Genomic DNA, 26802 nt, shown 5'->3' with positions numbered 1-26802 from the left:
AGCCAAGAGGATTCCTGGTTGAAGAGAGATTCCTAAATTTGGGAATTTAGCTCAGCAGGTTGTCTTTGTTCTTGTGGAAGCATCTGTAGGAAGTGGTGTTATTTAAACACCCCTTGTCTGTGTGATGTCATGGAGACAAAGTGATGCCTTGCATTCTGAACACAAAAGGACAGGTTCTTTCCTGTAAATCCAACATTAAGGACTCTCGAGGGGCCCACTGCAGAACATGCTAAGGCACTTGTGAGAACACATAAAGCTAGTTTCTTCCCTTTTTGACATCATGTCTTCTGGCAATTCTCCTGAACCAACACGTGGTTGACTGAATCTGAAGAGACCTGTATAATGCATGAAGGGTTTTCAGCGTAAAGATGGGAATCCTCGCAAATCAAGTTTCCCATCTCTATGGTGGAAATTCTTTGTATGGTGACCAGGCCCCATTCAGACTGAACTGACTGTACATCAGCATGGGAGCATTGCTGTCATATGTGAAGTCATCTGGGGGCAGACCTAGCTTCATGTGTTCTCACAGGCGCCTTTATGTGAACTACTGTGAACACCTGAAGTCTTCTATAAATATAGCCTTCTGTAATAATGTCTGCCCTACACACCTGTTGATCTGTTTGTACGTCCACCAGCTCCTTCTGAACCATTTTGTGGCATGAAGCAGTAGAGGTACCATTAGCAACTTGTGGGGAGGAAGTGCAAGTTATAGGCTATGTTTGAGGAACATGCAACCATTCACGTGGGAGAGAGCCCCCCCCCCCCCAACCTCTTCTTCTTAAGAACTGCAGAAGGGATTAGTAATACTTTCCCTTGGTTTGCAGATCTATTTGGTTTTTGTAACATCAGCAGTCACCTCAGGTCTATTTGTATGCCTAATAACTTTCATCCTAAAAGGGTTTGAAGCAAAGCATCAAGAATTATTGTGAGTTTGTACATTGGAACAATGCTTTTTTCTGGGGGGGATGCAGGGGTACGCATACCCCTAAACATTTTGTGAAACTTTGTACTTTTGTCCATTTACTGTATTAATTTCCCCCAATTTGAACTATAAAATGGTGATTTTCTTGAGTCAAAATGAGAGTACCCCTAAACATTTTTAAAGAAAAGAAGCACTGCATTGGAAGGTATATACATTGGAAGGTGTAGAGGGATGTAAGCAATGAGGAAAGAGGAAAATGAGGTAGACCTCAATCTTTACCCAGATGAGACCTATTGAAATTAATGGATCTAATTTAGCCATGTTCATTAATTTCAAGTTAAAATTAGTCCAGTACCACTCCCAGTCTCTAAGGTTGTGCAGGAGTCATTTTTTTTATTAACATATGCAGTTAAAGACAACAAAATATAGGAGACTCAGTCTACTCATATCTGTTTTCTCTCCGTTAACAATTTCCTGATATAGTGGGGAATAGCCACATGTAAATAATGTTACTCACACCAGCCACAAAGTCAGCTTGACTAATTTGAGAGCACTGATAAAAAGATACTGATTAGAATTATGTGAGGAAGCAGTTCATGCCCTGTTGGCTCACTGGTTCCATCCTCTCCATCACATCTCCATTGCCCTCTGCAAACTGGAGAGCAAATGCGTACAGTGGGAAGTCTGCCATAATGGTGGATGCTCCCCATGTGATTTAGAGCCCTGCATAATCAAAGTTCTAAAATGTGCGGGGAGCCTATCCGTGTTCAGCAGGCTTCCCACTGCAGATATTTGCTCTCCAATAAGTGAAAAGTGGCAGAGGTGAGTAACAGCAATGTAACTGAGGAGGCGGGAACAGTGAGTTCTGCCCTGCATTGCTAGAGCCCTTTTAACACTTGAACCAGGGTTATTATCCTAAGGAAACAGCATCACCGCACACAATAACTTCAGAAGCAATCTCAGTTTATGTCCCTGCACCACTGCATACATTCAACGAGAAACTATTTTGTGGAGCATTGACATTTACTTGCTAAATTAATGCTGGTGGGGGTCTTACAAGACTGAGGTCAGCAAGATTGGGTCGCCATATGGCAGATGCAGCATTTCATTAGAGATTCTGGAGGCTTTTGATTTAAAGGCAATAAGAGTGTTTGTCTGCTATTCCTTTTGTGGCAGGAATTTAGGGAGCCTTTACATTCTGATCTTGTCGTCTAATTCGAGAGGCCAGCCATTCTGAAAGCATTTACAAATTACAGTGTCCGGTCATTTGTGTAAACTGTGTCAGGGTGATTTAGGATTTATTTGTAGACACGAAGATGAGCTTCACAGTCTAATATTGCTGAACTTTCTTCCTTTTACTGAGGCTAATTCGTGATTCAAAGGTTGCTTCTGTTGGTTTCTTCCAGACAATGGAATTCAATTATTCATAGGAAAAAATTATCTGGGTCAAGGTTCTCAGGCCCATCACAATTAATGGCAGGAAGAGATTCTGCACACTACACTTGGTGTTAGCCAAAAAGCCAAGGAGTGCAGCAATTCTGAAAATCCTCCTAACATTCAAAGCCAGTGGGTGCCAACAAGCTTAAATACTAATACTTTAGCACAGCTGGGTTGTCAGTTACTGTCATAGACCTGACTTGTGCATCACATTAAACCATGCTCCTGGGTGAGAGACTGGAGCAGTGGGTGAGGGGAATGTGAATTAACCTGGATTCCAAGTGAGAGATGGAATGCTGGGGAGCTGTGTCTGTGGTGAGAGCATAAATGCAGCTCGTGAACAGATGTCTAGTTTGATTGGTAGGTGATATTAGAGGCTAGTATTATTATTAACATTAGTTTGACTGGTGGCAGAAGAAGAAGGAGGGGGTGGGAGGGCAAGTGGCACCGGAAAAAATCTGAATCTGCTTGCTCACCCTGATGTAACAATAGTGGCTACAGAGTTGAAGGTTGAAGTGATGAGTGAGACAGCTCTCAATCACTATATATAGGGAGTTCATTGTATATAGGTATGCCACTGTCAGGTATTTTGATTTTGCTAGTTTACACTGTTTCAATTTAGTACATATTGTATCTTTATAGTGATACGATGTTCACCGCTTGGGGGGCCTCTGAGCCCAAAACTGATACATAAATGAACCACAACATAACATAATTAAAATAAGCTATGGTTTTCTGTGAATGAACTGCAGGCTGGTGCATGCTTCTGAAATTCTCTGAGCATTGTCACTACACTGTCAGAAAATTGTCTGGCTTGTTGTGTCATCCGAACCAAGGCTCATGCTTTATTTCTCTCCAAACAGCCAAGGTTTGCTCTTGGCTTTCCGCTCATGGTTTGTTTGGCGAAAACAAACCACAACATGAGTTTGGACGACACAACAAGCCAGGCAAGCTTGTTTCCCAGTGGTGCAGCAGAAGCAAGGGAGGAGCAAAGCACCCATGATTTCAGCAGTGTGCACTAACATGCTGCTTGTTTACATGAAACTGTAGGTCATTTTAACTGTGGTCGAACGTGACATGCCAACCAGGCTTGTAGTTACATGGTGGAAACAATTGGGTTGCCTGTCGTACGTCTTGGCACAACTCCAAACTTTTGACTGCAGCAGATGTAAACTGCTCTGAAATTAGCCACAATTCCAAGGAATTTATCTGAAATTGTTATTTGTTCCAAGAAGTAATTAGTACTGCAACCTTTGAGAAAAGGATATTTGAAATATGTAAGCTTTGTTTTTATTTCATGAATTATGAAATTACTACATTTTCCCTGAAAGATAATGTAAGGGGGAAGAACCTAAACCAATTATTTTGTTAGTCTAAAGCAACATATATGGGGTTTTTTTTCCTTCGAAAAGTAGTTATTTGGAACCAAAAGACATTTTATTATACACTGCAGTACAGAGGAAACCCTGCCCCCCCCCCAAAAAAACCTTTTTGTTGTTCCTTCTGGGAAATAATAGACTTTCAAAGCATCTACAACTTGGCTTTCAGATGTTCCCCACTTCTTTCTTTTCAATTGGTCATGTTAAACTTTTTTCTATAGTTGCTGTGGTGTTATAAAAACTACCATGTACATTTCTTGTGTGACTCCTGATACCCATTGCTCCATATGCATCTCCTTTGAAAAACAGATGCTAGTTACACCAAAAATAAGCAATGTACTTGGATTTTCTGGACTTGGAGGCTGCTTTGGGGCTCCTATAAGGAAGATTATCTGAGTTTTTGATAAGAGTCAGTTCTTACACTGTCCAGGCCAGTCCTGGACATCTGGCAATCTTAAGGTTACTGGTGTGTCACACGCCTTTACTCTAATTGCCTGAAGGCACAGATATGCATGAAAACACATTTTTAGCGCCAACAGTTTTCTAGTGAGAACGCAAGCTGTTGAGAAAGCATGTTGAAGATTCTATAGCTTGTCTGACAAAAATGCTTTCTTTGATATAAATATGCCTTCTTGTTTGGATGCACAAACATCTGACTCCATGTATGTAGCATGTGTGTGCTCAGGTGTTAAAGGTGCATGGTCCCATGAGGATAACCTCATAGGGAATGTATTGTCTGACTTGAAGCAGATGGTGTTTTTTCCTGACTGATAGGGGCACATTTTTGAACCATTAACTACCGTGGCTGAACACCGACTCAGCTCAGGTCATAGTTCTGTGCTTCTGATACCTTGCTCCAATTAGATAGGGACCACCCAAGAGGCAGTTATCCATATCTTTTCATACTGAACTTTTTAAAGACGGTAAGAGCTGATTGAACAAGTTACTGGTCTGATTCAGTTTAAGGCAGCATCCTACATTCCATTGTCAAAGTGGGATTCTGTTGTCCACATGTTGCGTTTGTGAGGGGCTTCTTTCAAGCAGTGAATTGAATCTCCCATACGCAGCAGGCCTCAAGGCTTCCAGCTCTGATGTTACTTGTTTTGCAGTAAAGGGACATACACGGAGCAGGATTGACCCTGCCGTTAGGTAGAGTGAGGCAGCTGGTTTGGGGTGTCTTGGAACAAAAGCTGCAGATCGTTATTGTTGCATTGCTGCTGCCTTGGACAAGGAGAGGAGCTTGTGGGATTTTCTGCATCTCATGCCAAATTATCTTAAAGGGCTTTGGTACCACCCACAAGGACTGTGGGGAGAGAGTGTGTCTTCTGCTCTGCCTCAGGTAGCAAAATGTATTTGGCTGGATTTGAGCCAGTACTGTTATCTAGCCTTACTTCTTTGAAAGGCCTAGTTCCCTTAAAAAGGAATTGTTTCTTACCAGGAATGATATTTGGAAGCATGCCCTTGCCATTCTTGAATTTATGCAGTTACTAGGCGCGCCCAATTACACCTCACCAGTCTGATACTGAATACGTGAGCTAACTCCCATGGCATTTATCAAAGATAAAAGATATACCGCACAGTAGCCTGTTTGATCCTTATCTTTCTCTTCCTTATTAGCACTATTTTCTTTCCTCCACTTTAAATGGATGGTCATCTCAGTATTGTGTGGGAAGACATAAAACAACAACAAATTAAATTTTGGGCAGCACCAAGCAGTAAAGCTGTCATTTGATGAAAGCTCAGAAGGAGACCATTACATGAGACTCATCCTGTTGGGAGATAAAGTAGGGAATGTCTTTGGGTGCTCTTGGCTGTAGAGCCAGGAATGCTGAAACGTAAAGGCGGAGACAGAAGCAGCAACCGCAGGACAGTTTGCAGAGATTTTTTGCATGAATGAATGTGGTTTGAGCATTATAGTGAGAATGCCATTCTTTTCAAAGCTGACCCTTTTCTACCTTCTCAACTTTTGAACTGTCTGATAGAGGGAGACAAGCTGTGCCTGAAATGTGCACACATCACATCCTGCCTCTCTGGCTGTCTACAATCCATTTGCCACTTCTGGCATGCGTGTATTAAAAGAGAGACACAAAAATGGTAACTCAGATGGTAACTCCTTAATATAAAGTTAGGGCCAGGTACTGAACACCCAACACCAAGCTCATTTAATAGAAAATGATTGTATAACATGACCATTAAATCATAAATCCTTACAAAGTCTCAATTCCCTTTTGGGATTTTGCCATTCACACTGTATGTGTAAGTGTATCTGTTGCCATCACTCTGGGTGGGCAGTTGTAGTGCAGACAGGGCTGTCTTTTAGGCACTAATTAGGCAGCGCATTAGGGAGTAACTGGTGCCTCAGCCAATCAGAGAAAGGACACATGATTTTATTGAACGTTACTGTCTGCTGTACTTTCAAATTTGCAAAATAATATTAAGAATTCAGGAAATGGATAAATATTTTTTTCAAGCAGAATTTGCTTTGGGTGCCTTCTGGATTATCAGGGTTGCTAATATTTCATCCTGTCAACAACTTGAGCTAATTATGTATAGTTTATTTGCCATAATTTCAAGGCATATCCTATTTAATAGGGTTAAAGTTCTAAATGTGAGACATTATTAAATATGCAGAATGGCCTACATGACAACAGCATTATCAATAATTAATCCCATTATAATCTATGGCTTCATCACAATCTTGATCTGTGTTCTGGGCTATATTTTTAATGACTTGTTTTAATTTTTAAAACCTAGAAATGGTTTTACTGTGATGACCGATGAAACAAAGCATGACTGACTGAGAAGGTCCTAATAATAAATGGCTAGAAGTAGCGAAGTAGGTGAAGTAGGCATGTAGCCCTGCAGTTATATATTTAAAAAACCTTATCCAGCACTCTGCATTCACTCCTCTCAAAATGATTTACACACACACATCTATACCCACACCCACCCACACACCCCATTCAGATAAATAAATAACAGTTACAACATCCAGATAGTCATTACACATAGGCCTGGTTTGTACAGTGTGGCAAGCCAAGCTTGGTTTTTTGGGACTGTGCAGATGCACATGCTCCCAGAGAGAAATGTGCAGCTGCTTTGCTGTTGCCCCACTGAACTCAGCCAAGGTTTGGCTTAGCCTGTTGGCTTGTGGTTAAGCTTCTTACTAAGCAGAAGTGGGGGGGGGGGGGAGCAGTAAAAAGGAGTGGGGAGGATTTTTACTACAGAAAAATCTTCATAGTTAATCAAAGTTGAGTAGTAAGAAGAGAAAATTATGTGATTAGTGGGGTTTTTTTTTGAAGGTTTCCTTCATATCTCCATAGCCTTTTTCATTCAACTGGGGGAGAAAATCTAACAGTAATTTTGTGTTTTACACTATTTTCAAGACAGGTGGCATCTTCATGTTCAGAAACTCCCATCCTGGCAAGCCGGCTAAAGTGGGGTTAATACTTATCTTTTAAGATCACTCCTTCATTCTTCCTTGCTAGTTACACAAAGTGCCAGAGCAAAAGTGGAGCCAGTTCTAGCCAGAGACTACATTCCATGCTGACAGGTTGAGTTCTGCCCTCAATAAGCTATTTAGACTGTGAGCATTCTTTCCTAGCCCTGCAGGGTCATCATAACTCAGCCTATCAAGTCTACTTTCTTTACACACCACTGACTAATATAAAAAGCATGCTTCCAAAACTGGACTTTTCCTCCTTCCCTGACCTATCAGACCAGTGAGGTAATACAACAACTGAGCTCTTAGTTACTTGGAAGGGTAGAATTCAAATATCACAAATGGAAAAGCACCGAGCAGGCAATTACTTTTCAGCACCTCTCATCCCACATGAAGCAAGATTACTTGACCCTTATTCATTACATGAATGTGGTGTTGGCCTGGATAAAGCCAAATGCGCTAGCGAAGAGCAAAAAGGAATTTTAGAAGTAACTCTGGCCCTACTTTAAGTACATTTGAACATATACAGAGCATTTTGCTGGTCAGTGAATTCCCATTCCAGTTGCCACCACAGGTCAGTGGCAACAGCACATGAGTTGCATGCAGAAGTTCTTGGATTCTGTCTCTGGGTTCTCTAAGTAAGTTTGAGAAGGTCTCCTGCCTGGAACACTAGATAGAGAGCCTCTGTCAGTCGGTGTTGACAATACTGAACTAGGTAGACCAGTACTCTGACTCATTATAATACAGCTTCCTGTATACAGTCTAGCAAAAATTACTTAGGTCATGGCTGAGCTTTTAACTAGCACTAATTTAATATATCACTTATTGCACAATTATGTGCATGCGTACTCATAAGTAAGCCCCTTATTCTGTAATAAGCATATTTAGGGCTGGAGTCTTAATGACCAAATTTTTTTTGAAGTATGCTGTTCTCCTTTGCAAATGGTAGCTTGCCCAGGACTAGAATTTGATCTTGCCGATTCTCATTAGCATTTGACCTACTACACATTTCTGAGCTTGCCATGGACGGATCAATTTACTGTGCCGTCAAGAAGAAATTGTTAGCTTGAGTCAGCTAGAGCATTTCGCTCTGCAAGTACCTTGGGGTACGATCCCCCTGCACCGCAGTCTTATTGTTTAGTAGTGCAATTTGGATGCTGCCTTGGATCAGCAGACTTGGCATTTTCAGACCTAGGATTCTAAACATGATTGCTGTTAACAGCTGCTTTAATGCCGACAGTCCTTATTGGATTAAAAGAATCCTCCTAGCATAATTGGGCATTAGGCAGCATTTTTATTTTTATTTTGTATTGGGATTTTTAAAAACTACCATGGCGCTATTGAAATGAGATATCACTGAAATTCTGACTTTTCAATCATTTCACAAGCTTGTAGAGAATTCAAAATTAATACCTTGTCTTTGGTAATCCAAAAGTATGAACCCGAAAAGTAAGTGTATGATTCCAGTTTGTAATTTGCAGGTGATAAACAAATTCTGGACAAAGCTACATGTCCAGATGGAGATTGGGGACAATCGTTATTCTTATCCCTTGCTGGTATATGTTGGTTGGTAAGGATCAGCACAGCAAGGGCAGGATGTCTCTTGTCAAGCAGCAACACCCTTAAATGCAGAAATATTTCTTTAATGCCATACTTTCTGTCCCTGTTGTTCTTAGGAACTACATCTGGTGGTCCCCTGAAATGTAACAATTTAAGGATACTCGTTAAGACACTCTTATACCACTTTAACAATTATGATTTCCATCAAAGAATCTTGGGGATTGTAGGGTTGTTATGGTTGATGGAAATTATAGCTCTCTGAGGGGTGTTTCAGCACCATTAACAAACTACAGTTCCCAGGATTCTTTGGGGAAAGCCATGGCAGTTAAAATGGTAAACAGTATTTTACGTGCATGGTGCAGATTGTTCTGATCTTTGTTGAACATGTTTGATTAGCAGTAATTCCAACTATAATGCAAGACGCATTTCAAATACTCTTATAGGGACAAAAGGGTCTCTTCTCTTATATATGCGCATAGCATGAAGAAAGGAGTATTGAATGATGCAGGACATTTCGAGTCTAGAAGTTGCACAGTGATGGCAGTCTGTTACCTCCAAATTTGTATTCTTACATCTTTAGGGCATATATATCTGTGATAGTGTACAGTGTGGGTTGGCCAGCTGCATTGCGTGAAAATAGAGAGATGGGGAGGAGTGTATTTGTGTGTGTAAATGAAAACAGCTCTTTTAATTAATTTATGAGTCCTTTGGGATGCTCACTATATCATCTTCAGAATCAGTTAAAAAAAGCTGTAACAGCAAGCAAACAGTGATTTGGGGTGCACTTTAATTGTACATGGCACATTTAGTTTACACAGTTGTTCCAACAATCACCCACTGCACAGTTAATGGTGTTTTGTTGTGTGAAAGTCAGTAGGTTGCATTTTTATTTACTGCTTTTTGCAAAAACCAATCTATATATTCATCAAACACAAGAGCACAAATGCAGTCTTTGACAACTTCATTTAAAAAGTACATTAAAATACCTTTAAACTGCTCTTTTTGTGCTTATACAGCAGAATTCCCCAATGAGTACAACACTGGCACAAAGAATAATTTGTCAACGTTCATATTGATTTTCTTTGGTTATCCAGCATTTCAGAGTTGGAATCAGAGGGTTCAACTATTTCCCTCTTTTAGCATAATACAAAGGAATGCAAGGCATTCTACTTCAACAGGTCTTCCCGTTGTTCTCACTTTTACCAATAAATTTCCATCACTCTAGGGCATGAGGCATTGGAAGAATCCAGTCCTGTAGTAGTTGTAGCCTATTCCTTCCATTGATTCTAAGGCTGGGAAGCACAGTCCTTAACCCTGCTGGATTAGAATAAGGGCCTCTTTAGTCCAAAATTCTGGCCCACAGTGGTCGACTAGATGCCCATGGGAAGCCCACAGCAGGAAATGAGTGGAGTAGCACACACTTGTTTGTGCTTCCCAGCAACTAGTATTCAGAAGACATTGGGCCTCTCATCACGGAGGTAATCATAACTGCTAGCCACTGATCTTCTCCATGAATAAACCCATTTTACAGCCACCCAAGCTGGCAGCCATTACTACCTATTGTGGTAGCAAATTCCATAGTTGAACTATGTGTTGTGTTAATGTCCTGAATGTTCCCAATTCAGCCTCATTGGATGACTCCAGTATTATGAGAGAGGAGAAGAAACTTCTCCCTTTCCACTTTTGCCATACCTTGCATAATTTTATGTGCATCTATTTTGCCCCCCTTATTCACATTTTTTCCTAAACTGGAAAGCTCCATGTGTTGCAGGCAAGTTGCTCCATTTTGGTTGAGCTTTTATCCTATGTCCATAAGAGGTTTGTTTTTTAATCTTTAAGATGGTTCTAATTTCTCTGTGGTCCTGGTCTCTCTTATTACAGAAGAGCTTCATTACAAACATATTCAGCCGCATTTCATATCTGGGGGTAACCCCAAAATATTTCCCAAAGACAAAGGCAACATCTTACCAGGGATAGGGACCATATGATGGGAATTATGCCGGGCAATAAAGAAAGAATTGGAGCATATGAATTGTTCATCTCAGGCCAACTAACTCATACCTATTCTTAAACACTGCAGCAAGATAAAAAGAAAAGGGCAGATTTTGGTCATAGGGGACTGACATAGGGGAGAAATAAGTGTATTTTATTTAGGAACTGTTACAGACATGGATGTTTTATGTACAAAAATGCTTATGGAGCTTCTTGATAATATATCACTCATGATATATATATCATATATCACAGAATGGGCTCCTGGGAGTCCATTCTGTCAGTACTGTCATCTCAAAAGTAAATTGCTTGCTAAATAGGAAGGAGAGAGACCTGCATACTTGGCTTGGAGAAAAATGAAAACCACCTAGCTAGTGATCAAAGGTGTCACTGCTTAAGAGATTTCTGACTATAGAAACTATATTATTATATACACATACAGATGTGGAGGTCTGTTATGAAACCAGAGGGGTTAAACAAATATGTTTGGGTTGCAGCATCTGGCAGCTTCTTCTCTATGTACAATGGTACATTCATCTCTACATTAACACAATTAGTGCTAATGGCATAAGGACCCAATGCCTCATTCACCAACCCTGGATTTGTGAAGGTTGCACAAGGTTCTGATGTGGAAGATATTGCCATTTAGACCTTGCAAAGCAAGGTTCTGCAATACAGTTTGCAACTGCATAGTGTTTACTTGTGTACTGATAGGGGTTATACTTCCGAGCTATGGCAGATTCAAAATTTGCTGATCTGAAGAATCTTACTGATTTTTACAGGAAAATAAGAGGGTATTATTGATCATGTTTAAATTCTGTCTGTGTTTGGTTCAGACTGAATCATAATGATAATCTAATGCTTCTTTTAAGAAACACCTTGTAAACCACTGAAGCCCTAGGAAGTTTGCATGAAGGGTATGTGACAGCTACTCTTCGGTAACCATTCATTTTGATTTTTTTTTATGTGGAGGTTATATGACATTGCCTCAAGTGATTGTTATCCCAAAGTTTCCCACGAAATAAAGTTTGTTGCGCAAAAGCATGAACTCGTCTTTAATTGCCCACCCTTCAAATTTGCCAGTAGAGGATTGAATCTCACCTATAAAATAACAGCAGCCTGGAAGTGGTCTTTGTCAGTGACTTCCCATTGTGTGTCCTCTTAAACTTAAACTTAAACATGCAATTTTGCGAGGTGTTTTTCATACTTGTCTTAAATGTGGTTCCAATTCCCATCTGGCAATAATGCAGGATAGATTCCCCTGCCACCTCTTCTTCTGAATATAGATGAAGCAGTATATGGTATGGTCAGCTATATTTCACTGTTATTAGCAGACTGGTTGAGAACATAGTGCATTCTGTTGTCTTGGCTCAGTGGCTAGGACATTGTAGGTCATAATAATACCATTTGGCCTTTCTACACCTTCAGATGCAGTATGAATTTTAAAAGATATTTGGTTTACAATACAGCATTTCATATATGGCAGCCTAACAGAAGCATTATACCATATGTACTTCTTTGCTGACAAATCAGTAAGAAGGTAGAAAGGCCCTTTTCCCTTCTCTCTACATCCTGAGGCACTTATGTCAAGAATAGAATAGTTAACAACTAAAGACCTGTGTACAGATTTCATGGGTGATGGGAGCTGGCCTCAGGGGAAACATGTTTTCAGAGGCCAATTCCCCGCTCCACCACCATGGTCAGTGGAGGGGTTTTTTGCTTCCCTTCTTTAGGGAATGGCTGCAGTTCATTGGCAGAACTGATGTTTTGAGGGTCCCAGGATCAATTTGTGGCATTTTCAGTTTGAGCTGGGAAAGAGTCCTGTCTGAAACCTTGGAAAGCTGTTGCCAGTCAGTGTACACAATACTGAACAAGTTTGACCTATGCCCTTCTTGCAGCTCAAAGCAGGATATGGAACCTGTTGCCTTCCAGATGTTTCTGAACTCTCATCATCCCTAACAATTGATATGCTGCCTGGGACTGATGAAATTAGAGTCTAACAACGTCTGGTGGGTCATAGATTTCTACCTCTGGTTTAAATGAACCTATGGGTGGAGGATATTGGAGAAATCACATCGTAGAATGTGTGTTCTCTGAGAATCGTCCCCCTCCAAGAACAAGAACAACCAATCTGTTACCCTCCTGAAGCTGAACTCCCAACGTCAGCCTCAGCCGGCATGAACAAGGTTAGAGATGATGAGAGCTGCAGTTCAACACCTGGAAGGCATGCTAGGTACCTCTGCTTTAAATTATGAAGGGGTAGGCTTCTTTTCAGCTTAAAGGACCTTTCAGTGGTATTCAAAGCTAGTCCCCCTCAGAGTAGACCTACTGAGGCTAATGGACATGGCTAACTTAGGTTCATTAATTTCATTGGGTCTACTCTGTGTAGGATTTAGTTGCATGCAGCTCCCTATGAGGGGACAAATTGGGATTAGAATATGTGCATCTTATCCCCTCCCCCAACTTAGCCTAGCAAAGTTTTAATGCAGGAATGAGGAACCTGTGGCCTTCCAGATTTTGCTGGACTACAACTTCTGTCATCGCTGACTGTTGGCCATGCTGACTGAAGCTGCTGAGAGTTCATGTTCAACAACTTTTGAAGGACTGCAGGTTCCCCATTTCTAGTGCAATACACTCTCTGGTCTGCTACAGTGATGGTTCTCTAGTGTCACAGAGTTCAGGCAAGTAGTTCTCTCTGTATGCAAGCTGCACTGGTGGTGCAAGGTGGGGCCTGCTGCCGGGGGCCAAGGTTTGAGTCCTCCAGTGACATATAGTATGATGACTGCAATGATATTATATGAGAGAAATAGGTTTTGGCATTGTATGGAAAGTCCCCGGTCGTGCATAGGCAAGGTCTTTGGGGAGAAATATTACAGTGAGTCATTACAGCATCCAAGGAGAGGAGATCAGGGTCTTCCTCCACCCTGCTTTCATAAGGTTATTTAGGAACAGTAAACTGTCCATCAGCAAGGCATCTTTTTTCCATTTTAAAAAAAGATTATTGTGCCTTTTAATGCTCAAGGTCACCTTAATATGCTGTGGCATCAGCATGCCAGATGTTATTGTGCATAAAAATGAACATGCACAGGGACAATTTGATTTTATCTTGCCCCCTAAGCAGCTTTGGGATTATATCACAAAAAGCTCTGCTGTCCCTGCGTTTTATGCATTGGTATTAAAAGTGGGAGGATTCCAGGAAGTGGCAGCGTTCTTATAACTCAGATCATTTGTCATGTTCATACACATGAAGGTATGTAGCGGAGCGCAAGGCTGCTTAGTTGTGGCCTAAATCATCAGAGCATGCAGAGAGCTGTCTTCTCCAATGACTCTGAAAATCATTCTGCAGACTGATCAGACTTCAGAATTTGCTGGCACTTTGTGCCCTACTGTTTCCAAGATATAGATTGCTTCAGCAAGTTCTTAATGGAAGATCTTAATCTCCTAGCGCCCCGAGCTTTGATTTCCCCATTTCAAACCCAAAGTAAATAACACAGAGAGTTTTGAAGCTCTGTTTGAAATGTTTTGGCAAAACAGCCAGTTGCCCTGAGAATAATATAAACAGCACAAGTGCTGGGGCACAAGATTGCTGAGCACCGGAGTTAAGTGTCAAGAACTGGATTCTTCTATCCTCTGCGTGTTTAGAAAGCCTTTATTCTTGGTGGAAACAGATGTGACGTGGGAGATCTCTAATAGGACCTCCTGAAGTTTTAATTCTTTTGTTCTGCTGTTATTGTCGTGTGGTTATTTGTTTTACTGCAAATTGTGACAAGGTCAGCTCTTGCAGGACTGTAGATTTCAGTTATATGTTTGATTTCAGGTGTGGTGCCCCTTTGGGAAGTGCACAGATTCCAGTATGGAGTCAAGGCATTTTTGCAGTAAAGCTATGGAACTTGTTCTAACAGGAGGAAGTGATGGCCACCAACTTGGCTTTAAAAGAGGACTGGAAAAATTCAAGGAAGAGAAGGCTCTCAGCTGCTACTAGCCACTGTGCCTATGTTCTAATTCCACTGCCAGAGGTAGTATGCCTCTGAATGCCAGTTGGGCATTGCAGGTGGGCAGAGTGCTCTTGCATTTATGTCCTGTTTGCAGGCTTCCCACAGGCATCTGGTTGGCCACTGTGAGACTGGGATGCTGGACTAGATGGGCCATTGGCTTCATCCAGCAGGTCCTTATATTCTTATTTTAGGGCTATTTAAAATTTAAATATTAATTTGTGTATGTGTGTGTTTAATGTTCACAGGTGCCTTAACTTTTAAAAATAAGATATATCATACCTGTTCTTAAAATGATATTGAAAGTCTAAATATGAATAGTAAAACAATAAGGGCTGCCGTTCTTGCATGGCCACCATACAGTGGTACCTTGGGTTAAGTACTTAATTCGTTCCAGAGGTCTGTTCTTAACCTGAAACTGTTCTTAACCTGAAGCACCACTTTAGCTAATGGGGCCTCCTGCTGCTGCCACACCGCCGGAGCCTGATTTCTGTTCTCATCCTGAAGCAAAGTTCTTAACCTGAGGTACTATTTCTGGGTTAGCGGAGTCTGTAACCTGAAGCGTATGTAACCTGAGGTACCACTGTATTGGAATCTGCACTTTTCCCAAGGCGGTTCTACATCTGAAATTGATTATAAAGCTGGGAGGAGCACAGAGAAAAAAAATGCATCTGCAGCAGCACAACTAGATGCCTTCATCTGCTGCAACAAAACATGTCTCTCCTGCATCACTTTCTACAGCCACAGCAGGCGCTGTAACTCTCCAACAGTTTGACATTACCTCCAAGGGCACACTTCTCTGTTGTCTCTTGAGACGGATGGATGCCATCTCATCTTAACTTTCCCTAGCAGGGCAGGAGAACTTAAATAATAAGCTTTTAAATTTGTGTGTTATTGTCACGAATAATATTTGACAGCCAGTATTCAAATGTGGTCATTTTTGACTAGGAAGTGAACTTTAATCAACATACACTAGAGACATGAGTCATTTTGGGCAACAGCTGGTGGCGGTATGCCAGTGCGATAACTGTTCCTACATTTTTTAAGTGTTCTGGGTTGGTAATAACAATGAATTAGATTTTTTTTAAAAAAACACCTGAATTAGGGTGGAATTTGCCAAGGTATTTCTATATATACCTCCATCAAATGTAAAGAGTAGTAGAAGGAGGGCAATATACTCTGAGTGTCCCTTTGGGATTAAAGCAGAGTAGTGTGATGCTATGAGGAGAGGGACATTGCAGTTTATTTCCCCTTGGGAGTTTCTCTGTTGTGATAAACAAAAACAGCAGCAAGCATTTCATCTGAGTGTCACTGGCCTGAACACAATGAAAACTGACAGCCACTCTTTCCCAAGGAGATGGCAGGGTCTGTAACAAATAAGAGAAAATGACATACTTCTTGGGTCACTAGAGCTCTTGATAGAAATGTATGTGCAAAAAAATCAAGCCACAAACACAGCACAGATAATACTGGCCCAGTGAGAAGGAGAAATGGCTTCCCCAAAAAAGAATTTTGGGAACTATAGTTTACGCACAACAGAACTACATTTCCCAGAATCCTTTACAAACTACAGTTTACAGGAATCTCTGGGAGATGTCATTGTTGGTATTTAATGGTTTGTTTGTAATTGGTTTAAAAGAATAAAAGAGTTCCCTAGATGCCTAGATATGGGTTTGAGAGAAATACTCTCTTGGGGAGAGCCCCAGCAAAGATTTAGAGTCACAAAACATGCAGACAAGTTAAGAGTGGAGATATTGCTTGTTAGACCTTTAAATTATCCCCTTTTAAGTTTCTTCCAAAGTTCCCATTACTTCCCTTAGCTTAGAAAAAAGAGACCACATGTTTGATAAGTTAAAATGGTTTGCTTACAAACTCTTCAAAGGTCAGATTCGTGTGCTTTTCCATACAGCAGCAAGAAAAGACAGGCAGTTTAACTTAGTTTCAAGAAGGTAAGAGTTTCTAAATCATTTGTCTAGAAACACGAAGATGGCTTGGTAAAGCCATGTGGTCAAAGTTTGGAGCATCCAACTCAGACGTCCTTTCTGATTGAAATCACATGGTCGAAGAGGGTGAATAAAGACTTTGGTAATCCTCCCTCCCAAAGAGGCTGATATATCCCACTGTCATGTGTTTTAGCTATATGGGGTGAACTCTGTCAGTGTCTTCTGCTAGAGATAAGGCTTTTTGGGGTACTAGAATAAGCAGGACTGTATAGGAAATTGGTCTTTGACCTGATGGATCATAGATAGAGATGTAGAAGGCTGGAAAACCCCAGGGAAAACAGGGGAAGGGGAGGAAAAGCATCCCCCCCATTCATATCTCTAGTTACAGAAAATTGGCCTGTGAACGAATGTGTCATGACCAACAATTGCATCACACCAGTATTATCACCACAATTTTTGACATGTTGGTTTTAAAAGAAGGAAGAGAGGAGAGAGAAAGTGGAGAATCTCAAACATAAGAGATAAAAAGCAATATGTAGCCTAAGGATAATATTTCAGTTCAGGAACTGAAATGGTTGAATACTGCTGCTTAGAGAGTTTTTATACCTCAACCCAAACATAGAAAAATATCATAAATAGAAAGTACAAAAATTATTAGATGCAGTAAAATGGACTGTTGATTAAATAATGGGAATTTAAAAAAATACTTCTTGATATGGGGACAATTTATATGCACAGCTATGAGGGAACGTGACATGATTTTTAAATATGAAAGCGAAGTTTCTGAGATGAGCAAAATATGGCATAAATTGTGTGCAGGTAGAAATTCTTCTCCTACAGAAATGTTTGCATGTAATCCCTTTCCACTGGGAGTTACAACTCCACCCCTCACCTCTTCACAGACACAGTCCTGCAGCAGCTGCTTCCCTGGGCCCTCTTCATATTTGTGCAGTTTTGTAAGGGAGCAAAAATGTGCGTGGCAAGTCCTTTTTTTCTCCCTGTCTCATGCCCAGTTCCAGTTTGTAGCTTCATGGCTGAGCAGGAATAAATACTCAGGATTATGAATGGAGCAGAAAATTGATTCAGTTAATGTTTAAAGGTGAATCTACTAAACTGGCCCTTACCAAACAACACACAAACCAAAGCATAGCTATGCTTCAGAATTCTTACTTGCTTGAATTTTGTGGTTTAGTTCTCCAAAAAAAATGTTTATATTATGGCAAAATGTGCATAAAAATATATTTGTGCAAAGAACGTACCAAAATCCATTATATTTGGGCACATTGCTAGCAAAGATATATACATTAGTCAAAACTGCATACAAAAGTATATTTCTTAGGATAAATTCACACCAAAATGCTGATGAGCTGCAGAAATGTGGATAATTGAATTTAAGATTGGAAAAATTAGAAACTAAAAGAACAAATTGACAAATCCTTCCATCCCTGCCCAGGACAGCCCAATTCAAATGCAACATTTTATTCACTATACACCACCCTGTTTTTTATGTGCATTCTATTATCTTGTGTTCCACATACATATTATGAAACACTTTTGCAGCTGTGTTTCAGTGTAAAAGGATCTGTAGAACAAGCAGGTTTCCTCATAACTTTTTTTCAAAGTTCATTTTCGTACAGTCTCACTTTGATACCTCAGGGGATGGGGAGGAAAGCAAAATAATTGGTCTAGCTGATACGATTGCAAGACCTATTCCCTTTGTTGGTTTTTAACCCTTCACCTTTAAAAAAATATATAAAATATATCAAAGGCACCCCACATTTACCTTTTAGCTATAATTATTTTACACTTTTATCATTTTGGAAATGTCACATTCCTTGGGAATCCATAACTGCGCTTCCTTGGATTGATCCATTTGTATGGTTGGCATTTGGGAACTTATGCAAGGTGACATTCGGAGAAGAAGCTCATTTTTAAATATAAGTTACTACATATTAATGAGGATTCATGCAGGCCTGAATGCAATCAGTGACAAAATTCAATTGGATAAGGATTACAGCCCCAAGCAACATTTGTCGTTCTAACAAGCTCTGAATTTGTTTATTACAAAGGGCTATCACAGACGTGGAGTTGTGCTTTAATTCTGTTAAGCTTTGATGAATGCCATCAAAGTTTCTACAGGAAAGAGAAGCAGACATTGCAAAAATAGTTGAGCAAAAGCAAGATTTCCTGCTTCTAGCATTAGGGGAACCTGCTGGGCACAGGAAACAGACAAATCCCACATCTCAAAATCTACACTTGTTTGCTGTCTGTTTTCATTAGTGGCATCCTGTATGTTTGTAACGTCTGATTTTTGTGTTATGTATTACGGTAAATATTGTTAGTAACTTAATGCAGTCTGTACCAAATCCTGGCCCTTGGCCTGGTTAGCACTTCACTTTTGTGCTACTGAGCACAAAAGTTAGAATCTCATAAAACAGGCACTAGTTTGGCTATGATGTCCATTCATCTTGTATGTGGCCATTGGGACAAATGGCTGGGTTCATCCTGTGTCCAGCTTTTGTTTTGCTCCTCCTCCTTTCCCTTCAATATGATAGAGGCTTAATTTTTTTGTAAACATTTTAAATATGATTGTGCAAATGCTTGTACACTAGGAATGCTTGAAATATGAAATATTTGCGTTATGGGCTATTGTTGAGATAAGATCTCACGAGAGCAGTTTTCAGAGGCTCCTACAAGCTAATGACCCACAGAAACATGACTATTCCTAATATAGCTGAAATTTTACAGCTGTACAGTTGTCAAGAACAATACCGTTTGTAACAGCTTACATGGTGTGATGCAAAATAGAAGTAGAAAGATAAAAGATGCCTATATTTAGGCTCTGAGTGGATATTTGGGAACAGACTGTTATGGTTACCACCCAGACAGCTTGATCATGACAATTAAGCCTACCCATTAATGGACTGTGGCGGTATACTCTACTGCCAAAGAACAGCAGAGGTAGGAGAGAACTGGAAAGAAAAAGCAGAAACTTATAAGAGAGCTTTTAAAAGATTTCAGTTCCAGAGTAGAACATCTTTGGTCAGCTATGATAAAAACATTAGGAGAAGGCTTTTACCTTTTTTACCTGGCTCTCAAACCAAGAATAATTGAAAGTGACATGTTTCACTGGGCTGACTCTATGGGTTGTATGCAACTAAATTTTGTTCAGAGTAGGCCCATTGAAATAATGGACCTAACTTAGTCATGGCCATCAATTTCAGTGTGTCTTCTCTGAGTAGTAGGGGTAACATTGAATACATTGCTATGTGTGTGTGTAGGAAGAAATGTTTACACATTTTGAAATTCTATGTAGCTCTACATATCTGAGCAAAAGTGTTGTGTATTGCATTTTGTGTTCTCTATCCAGTTTTGATCCTTCAGTGCTCTAAGAACTTGAGGTATGGTGAATAGGCATATTTGGGTAATGTGAATATTTTATGGGGCAAAGGTGAGATCCTCTTCACAGTATGTTGGTCAGGCTCACAAAAAAGTCAGCTAGATAAGGAAGCAAAGTTGGCCCTGGGCTAGGGGTGGCATTGTTTGCACCTGCCAAGGCCAACTCTCCAGCGGTTGTATGTCCACTGCCAATCTCTGGAGCCTCTTGACTATTCTGTTTCTCCTCCTCCTGCCACTGCCTGTTCACTCGCCCAATCTAACACACAACCAGGGAAAAGAGTAAGGAGACAGACCAGAATCTTCTACTTCCCTTGCGCTCTTCCTCTGGAAATAATAACAAGTAGTAGTAGTAGTAGTAGTCACAGTCCATCACACTTTTGCTGCATGAGAAGACTTGTGTGTAGGCACCTTATTAGAAGCTTTCATTCATTTAGCAGAGTTTCTGGAAGCAGTGGTCAGCAATTGAAGGTACTCTTTGAGATGAAACACTCACAGATGCCATAAAACTCAAGTCAAGTGATTCATTGCTTGACCGGCCATAAGTGCATCACAGTAGTACTATTTACAATCATTATAGTAATAGCTGTAACGGCATAATTAAGTTTCAGTCCCTCCTCCTCCTCCTTCTATGCCCTTCCTATCTGACTGGGTTGCCCCAGCCACTCTGGGTGGCTTCTAACATGAATAAAAACATAATAAAACATTAAACCTTAAAAAACCTCCCTGTACAGGGTTGCCTTCAGGGCCCAGAGAAAGAGGGCAAGTGAATGAGCAGAAGTAGCATGCAGCAATGTGAAGGGGATGGTCCTCAGAGCGGGGACATTAAGATAATCTTTCTTAGGGACCCCTCAAAACCTGGACCCTACACCAGTAAGAAGACACTCTGTATTTTGGAGTATGGCTGCAGCTTATAAGTGTATTCTATCTAGTTGGTGTAAAAGAAAAGTAGATTCTTTTTATTTATTTTTAACCACAAAGAGGAGAACAGAAGCTATGCAAGGAACTCCACACTCAGCTAGGAAGCTAGTGGCAGGGTGGGGACTGCTATGTCTACCACAATACCTAGCTTCTATAGTCCCCTTTAGCCTCTGACATTCAACAAGCCCTGGAACTATTTTAGAGAAAGCATGCCTGCTTTAATAGATCTATGTGCACTGATGTGATTGCCTCTGACTGAAGGCAGAAATGAGGGTCTGGCATGATGTGTGTCAGGACCTGTTTGTTTACGCAATCAGGTATCCCTGGGTATCAGTGATTGAGCTCAGCCTCTTCCCCTCATGTATATACATGTTCAAAGGATGAATCAGAGGGGTTTAAAAAAGGTCAACTGGTAAGATCAAGAGCTCTTGTCTTGACTCACCTCCCTTTCATTGCGGGTGAAGTCTTATTTACATTAGCAAGATTAGTGGATGAAAGCCAGTAGCATAGGGAAACATAGTGACCTATGATTGGCTGAAGAGATTCAGCAAATGGATGTGGTCTGAACACACTGGAATACTTTGTGTGTACACTGGGATTAGTTATTCTGGGAGTAACATAACACTGAGGTAGCAAACTCTGGATGTTGAGTTGTAAATACATAGCCAGGGAGATGAAGTATAGGAGGAGATGCAAGGAACTTTTCTCAGCTTGAAAGCATTAAGATCTTTAAACTTAACGCTTGATAAAACTGATGAGAAACTATTGTTTGTTTTTCATTTCACTGTGTTTGTGTGTGTTTAAACAAGTACTACTCTTCCACTGTAAATAGTTGTGATCCCAATCTACTGAAATAAATGGAAGATTTGCCATTAACTTTAGGATTGTTCTTGTAATGTAATGGGTTAAAAGTCTTCCCAGCCTCAGCTCTCTAGATCCATGACTTAAGTATCAGGGGCATAAGGGTAGTATTTCTGGGAATTCAAAAATAAGTCAGCAGCTTTTCTTCTTACATTTTAAAAATGTTTCTCTCTCGGGCCTTTGACATTTTGGATGCTCTAATTTGTATAAATGCAATGAAAATCCTTCTCTTTTACTTATTTTCAATGTGGCATTTGAACTGCATATTTGGTGTTGCCGCAAGCAGTGGAACAGTTGGCAGAAACCTGCCACTGCTGCTTTCTTTTGCTAAGCTTGAGCAGCTATTACAGGGTGAAATAACATTTTGCAAGACTGCCCTGGAAAACTCATGCTGCTGATCCCTGAACATGAGTTAAGCTAGGCAAACAAATGTGTGCTTGGCAAGGACACAGATTATAGGTTACAAGGGGGCTTAGCAGAGTACATTTTAACGCAGACCATAACTTTTTCATCTAAGTGCAAATCATGTATCAGTTGGGGGAGGGGACAGGGAGAAGGAGCAAAACAAAACAAAAACCCAGAAAGCTTTAAAGATGATGGGAGAGATTTGTCTTGAAGCTGAAAATTATAGAGTTCAGTAATGGAACAGGCAGAGGCGGCATGTAAAGGAAAAGTATAGTGAAACATTTGATGAAACAATAAAGTGTCGTGCTGAGGAAAAGGGAACAAACAGCCTAGAAGGAAATACTTTAGTCTAAAGAGGCATTCTGCCCTTCCCTGTTCCCATCATTTATATTCTCAAAAGCTTAAGTCAAATGGTTTGTTTGCTGCATTTTTTCCTAAGATTTTGACCTAGTTCATGGTTAGGCAGACTTCATGCTTAGAGGATCTACTTCTGTCCCTTGGAGCACTGGAATCTATCAGCCAAAGTCACAAAATGGTGGTTTGGGGTGCAGACAAAGTCTGCCACCAGAAAATGCTCTGTTCATTAGTGGAGAGCTATTGCAATCACTTACAAGCAATATCATCTATAAATGACTGTAATTTGTTTTAACTGACTTTAATATTGTATTTCACCTCATGGTGAAGCATGGGTAAGAAGTCAAATAGCTAAAAAAATAAGAATATATATACACCCAGCACATAGCAAGATTGCAGTGAGTAGGAGCCACAGGCAAATATGGAGGCAAAAGGCAAAGAGAACCAGGCAGGATTTGGTGAGAGCTGAAGCAGAGCTATCAAAACAGACAGATGTTCCAGGCCTAGGTGAAGGCTTGTAAACAGGAGCTGTTGAGCACCCTGTCGGCAGCCTGTTTCCTTTAAGCACTTAAGGGAACATAGAAAGATGTCCTATACCAAGTCAATATTGCTGGTCCATCTAACCCAGTATTGCTTGGACTTACTAGCAGTAATTCTTAAGGATCTGAAATGGGTCTTTCCCAACCATGCTTGGAGATGCCAGGAACTGAATTTGAGAGATTCTGTATGCAAACCAAGGGCTTTGCTAGGGACCACTGAGACCAGAACCAAAGAAAGCAGGGAAATTTATGGCCACAGGTGAGCTGTATCATTCCAAGATAAAGCAGGGCTATTGCTGAGCTTCATAATTTCCAACAGGTCCTGTCTATTTCTCTTTTCTGTTAGACCTGGTCTGTTTGTAGCCTGAAAATTTACATTTATAATAATCTTGTTTTGAACACACTAACCTACTGTGCTTCCTTCCATTCTGCATCTGGCCAATTCCTGATTTTTTTGTTTGTTTATTATTTTAGTCATTGCTGATGGATCGCTGGAGAAAACCAGTGATGATGTGGGAAGTGAAGAAGACTTGTATGAAGACTTCCGAAGTTCTAGCCATCGTTATGGCCACCCAGGTGGAGGAGGAGAACAGCTTGCTATTAATGAGGTACTGCAACTATGGGTTTCTAAGGAAAATAAGACAGAGCTATCATTTTTAAATAACAGCAGCAACAGTGAAACTATTATGATTAACCAGGCAGGACTCTCTTTGCAGAAGATGCATTTTCTAGTGGTTCATTTATCTGTTAACTCCCTCATGTGCATGAATTTTATTAGGCAGACATGCAAAGGCAACTTCCTTTGAAAGAGCATATGGGAGATGTATGATGCTTAAAAATATGTTTGCAAATTTTAAGGTGGAGAAAAAATGATGGAGGATGCATCAATAAGCTCAATCAGGCCAGTTAGCTTAAGACAGAATCACTATGTCCCAGAATCCACCATTAGAGCACACCAGGTTGTTTCCTTTTAATTTTTCATATTTTGGAAGGCCTTTAGGTTAATTGCCAATTTATTGTGAGCATTTGTTAGTTCTGAGATATTATTTTATTATCCTAAACATTAAGTTGATGTTGGGTATTTTGGTTGATTTTTAATACATATAATTGAATTTTAGAGTAATTTGTATGATCTGTGACTTTTTAATTAATTTCAATCACTTTGAATAGAAAAGTAGGCAACAAAGTTCTTCAGTCTACTAATATATCTGAACCTAGCAGCTGGTATGTTCCATATTGTTCAATCAGAGCTCTGCCTGATGCACTGCTGATCTAGCAAGGCCATTGTTGTGTGTGATTTTATTGGTGTGTTCAAAACTGATTCTTCAGCTCTTACGTTTCGCTTTGTTGGGACAAGCAGTATATATACTGAAGTTCTGCACAAGACTTCTTATTATCTTAATGTTATAGGTGGGCTAACCAGCAGAATGGTTAAACAAAATTTCAGAAGTGTTGTGCTGCTGTGATCTTTGTTTACATGCATCTATAAGTGCACAGATAGGTCGTTCAACTCAGACCAACTTCCTTTGCACTCATTGGATGGCATGGGACTTGGCTGTGCTTCCACTATTTGATCAGGAAGAGAGGTCCTCTCATATTTATTGAGGACCTCTCTGTCTTTCTTTCGGAAGCAACTTTGAATGCACCTTCCAGAAAATATTTGGCCTGGATACATAGTGATTATGATGATTTCCTGTAGAACTGCAGACTTTGCTTGGTGATTTCTCCTCCTGAAAAGTGTTCCGTTCATTATTAAAAATGCTTTCAAGTCACCATCTAGGATCAAGGATTAAATATGCTTTTTTATTCAGTGAAGATAGTTTCTGTACACTTTGAAATATATGTTTTCCCATTTGTATTTCCTTCCCTTCCTCATTCAAAATACTAATGACAAAAGACATAGTATGTTTAAGGAAGAACGATGGTTGTGTATGTATTGAAATACTGATGTTGATTGCCTTAAGGGGTTTTGTTATCTGGTGCATTAAGATCAGAATGTTGCCATCCAACTGTGTTTCTAAGCCCACTCACTCATGAATATCCTACATTAGAAAATAGCAATACATTCATTCTATAAATTAATGAAAAATTTCAGTGGAGGGTATGAATGCTTGAACTATAGCATAATCTGCTCCACTTTAGTAGCCTTTCCCCAGCTTAGAATATCATGTAGGAATGAAAGCAGAGATAAAGTTTTGTATTTTACATAAGACTTATAAATGTTTATTAGCAAATTGTACGCTGGCACATTCCAGATTATGAATAAAGCTCTCTGGTATGTAACCACATTTTTCTACTCCATTTCTAAAATATATAGCTCACAGATAATTCCCATTAGAAATTTAACTGCTGTGTTTTTTACATGTATTCAGGTTAATGAAAGAATTTAAACAAGTATTGTTTCTATACAGGGGATATTTTGCAGATGTTTAGCAGCAGCAGAAGAGGAGGTGTGACTATGCCCTGTCTTTTAGATGGGAAGGCTTTCCAAAAGTTAGTTCTTTTTTCCTTTTAGCCCAGTTGCAACTAACACAAGTTAGTTTTGACAGAGAGGTTAGTAAAAATAAATAAATTGATAACGTGCTGTTTTATTGTCGCTCCTATAATCCTCTTAGATTCAGCCCTTTTGCTGTGCAAGGCTGCAATAGCTATCAAAAATCTACCACAAAGGCTTGGGTAATAATTAAATGCCAGTGTTTGGTAAGGGACATGAAAATTAAGCCTCAGTCCAGGCAAAATAGTATGTTGTTATTTACTTGATTTTGTAGTGAATGGTTTGTTATAAGCTCTGCAAATTGTAGTGGAAAGGCAGGGTATAAATCATCATCATTATATAATTTGCTAATGTTGTTGTTGGTGTTGTTATCCCCATGGTTTCAGACCTCCGTTCTTTGCAAGAATAATTGTGAATGATGTGCCTTTTATGCTAGACTAATGGACTTAAAGGTACCACAGTAATCAGAAACCCACAGCAAGACCAAACTCTGCCTTCAGATATGTGGTTAAAATTTTGTGGTCTGTATGAAGACTGAATGTGAGGTCTTGTCTGATCTGACAAAGGCCCAAGAATATCAGCTGCCATTCTTGTCATATGGACACAAACTAGCTGTGCATTCAAAACCTGAGTTATATACACAGTATTTTTTGTGTGGTGGCAGCAGCGGGGGGCTCATCTGCCATGTTCTAGCCTCAAATAAAACAAAGTGCCAGAAATGGTTGGAGTGGCCAGGGACCTTATGAGTGACAGCTGCAATTCTCTGATTCTTTGTGCATTTGGGAATAATTCATCTGCCCTGAATTTGCAAGGTCAGCTGAGAAATAATATTGACTTTGTCTTGGCAACTGTGCTCAGAGTGCATGACATTAGACGGAAAGGGAAAGAGAGAGTTGTGATGTGTGTGTCCGCAAGGAAGGTGATAGATAATTCTGCAGCTGCTGTTTATATGGCAGTTCACCAGCAGGCACTTGCAGAGTTATTCAAAAGATATTGCAGAATGCTTAGCATCAACACTTAACTCTATAAGGATGACTGATCAAATAACCTCTGCAGAGGTGATAACTGACAGGCTTATAACTGACACTTCCCTTAGGGAACACTTTAGAGAAATGCAGCTGCTTGTTTGGGGTGGGGGGAGGCTCCTGTGGTTGTTAGTCAATGG

General features: G+C 40.2%; 2 protein-coding genes across 6 annotated transcripts in view; both read left to right on the top strand.

Annotated features, from left to right (window-relative positions):
- The window catches only part of KLHL6 (kelch like family member 6), a 252558-nt gene that overhangs the window by 154929 nt on the left and 70827 nt on the right, over positions 1-26802 (top strand). The gene's annotated exons all lie outside the window — the stretch shown is intronic.
- ARHGEF4 (Rho guanine nucleotide exchange factor 4) overlaps positions 1-26802 on the top strand; it is a 155743-nt gene that overhangs the window by 88232 nt on the left and 40709 nt on the right. For all 5 annotated transcript variants that reach the window (XM_081008392.1, XM_081008393.1, XM_081008391.1 and 2 more), the window contains one exon: positions 23618-23751. In XM_081008392.1, the coding sequence (XP_080864518.1) occupies positions 23618-23751 (134 nt within the window). The remainder of the gene's footprint in view (positions 1-23617; positions 23752-26802) is intronic.

This window comes from Podarcis pityusensis (assembly GCF_964106645.2).
Source record: "Podarcis pityusensis genome assembly, chromosome: 5".
In the NCBI taxonomy this organism is placed as follows: Eukaryota; Metazoa; Chordata; class Lepidosauria; order Squamata; family Lacertidae; genus Podarcis; species Podarcis pityusensis.
The sequence above is the reverse complement of the archived record's forward strand: the minus strand, read 5'-3'. Positions and strand labels throughout refer to the sequence as shown.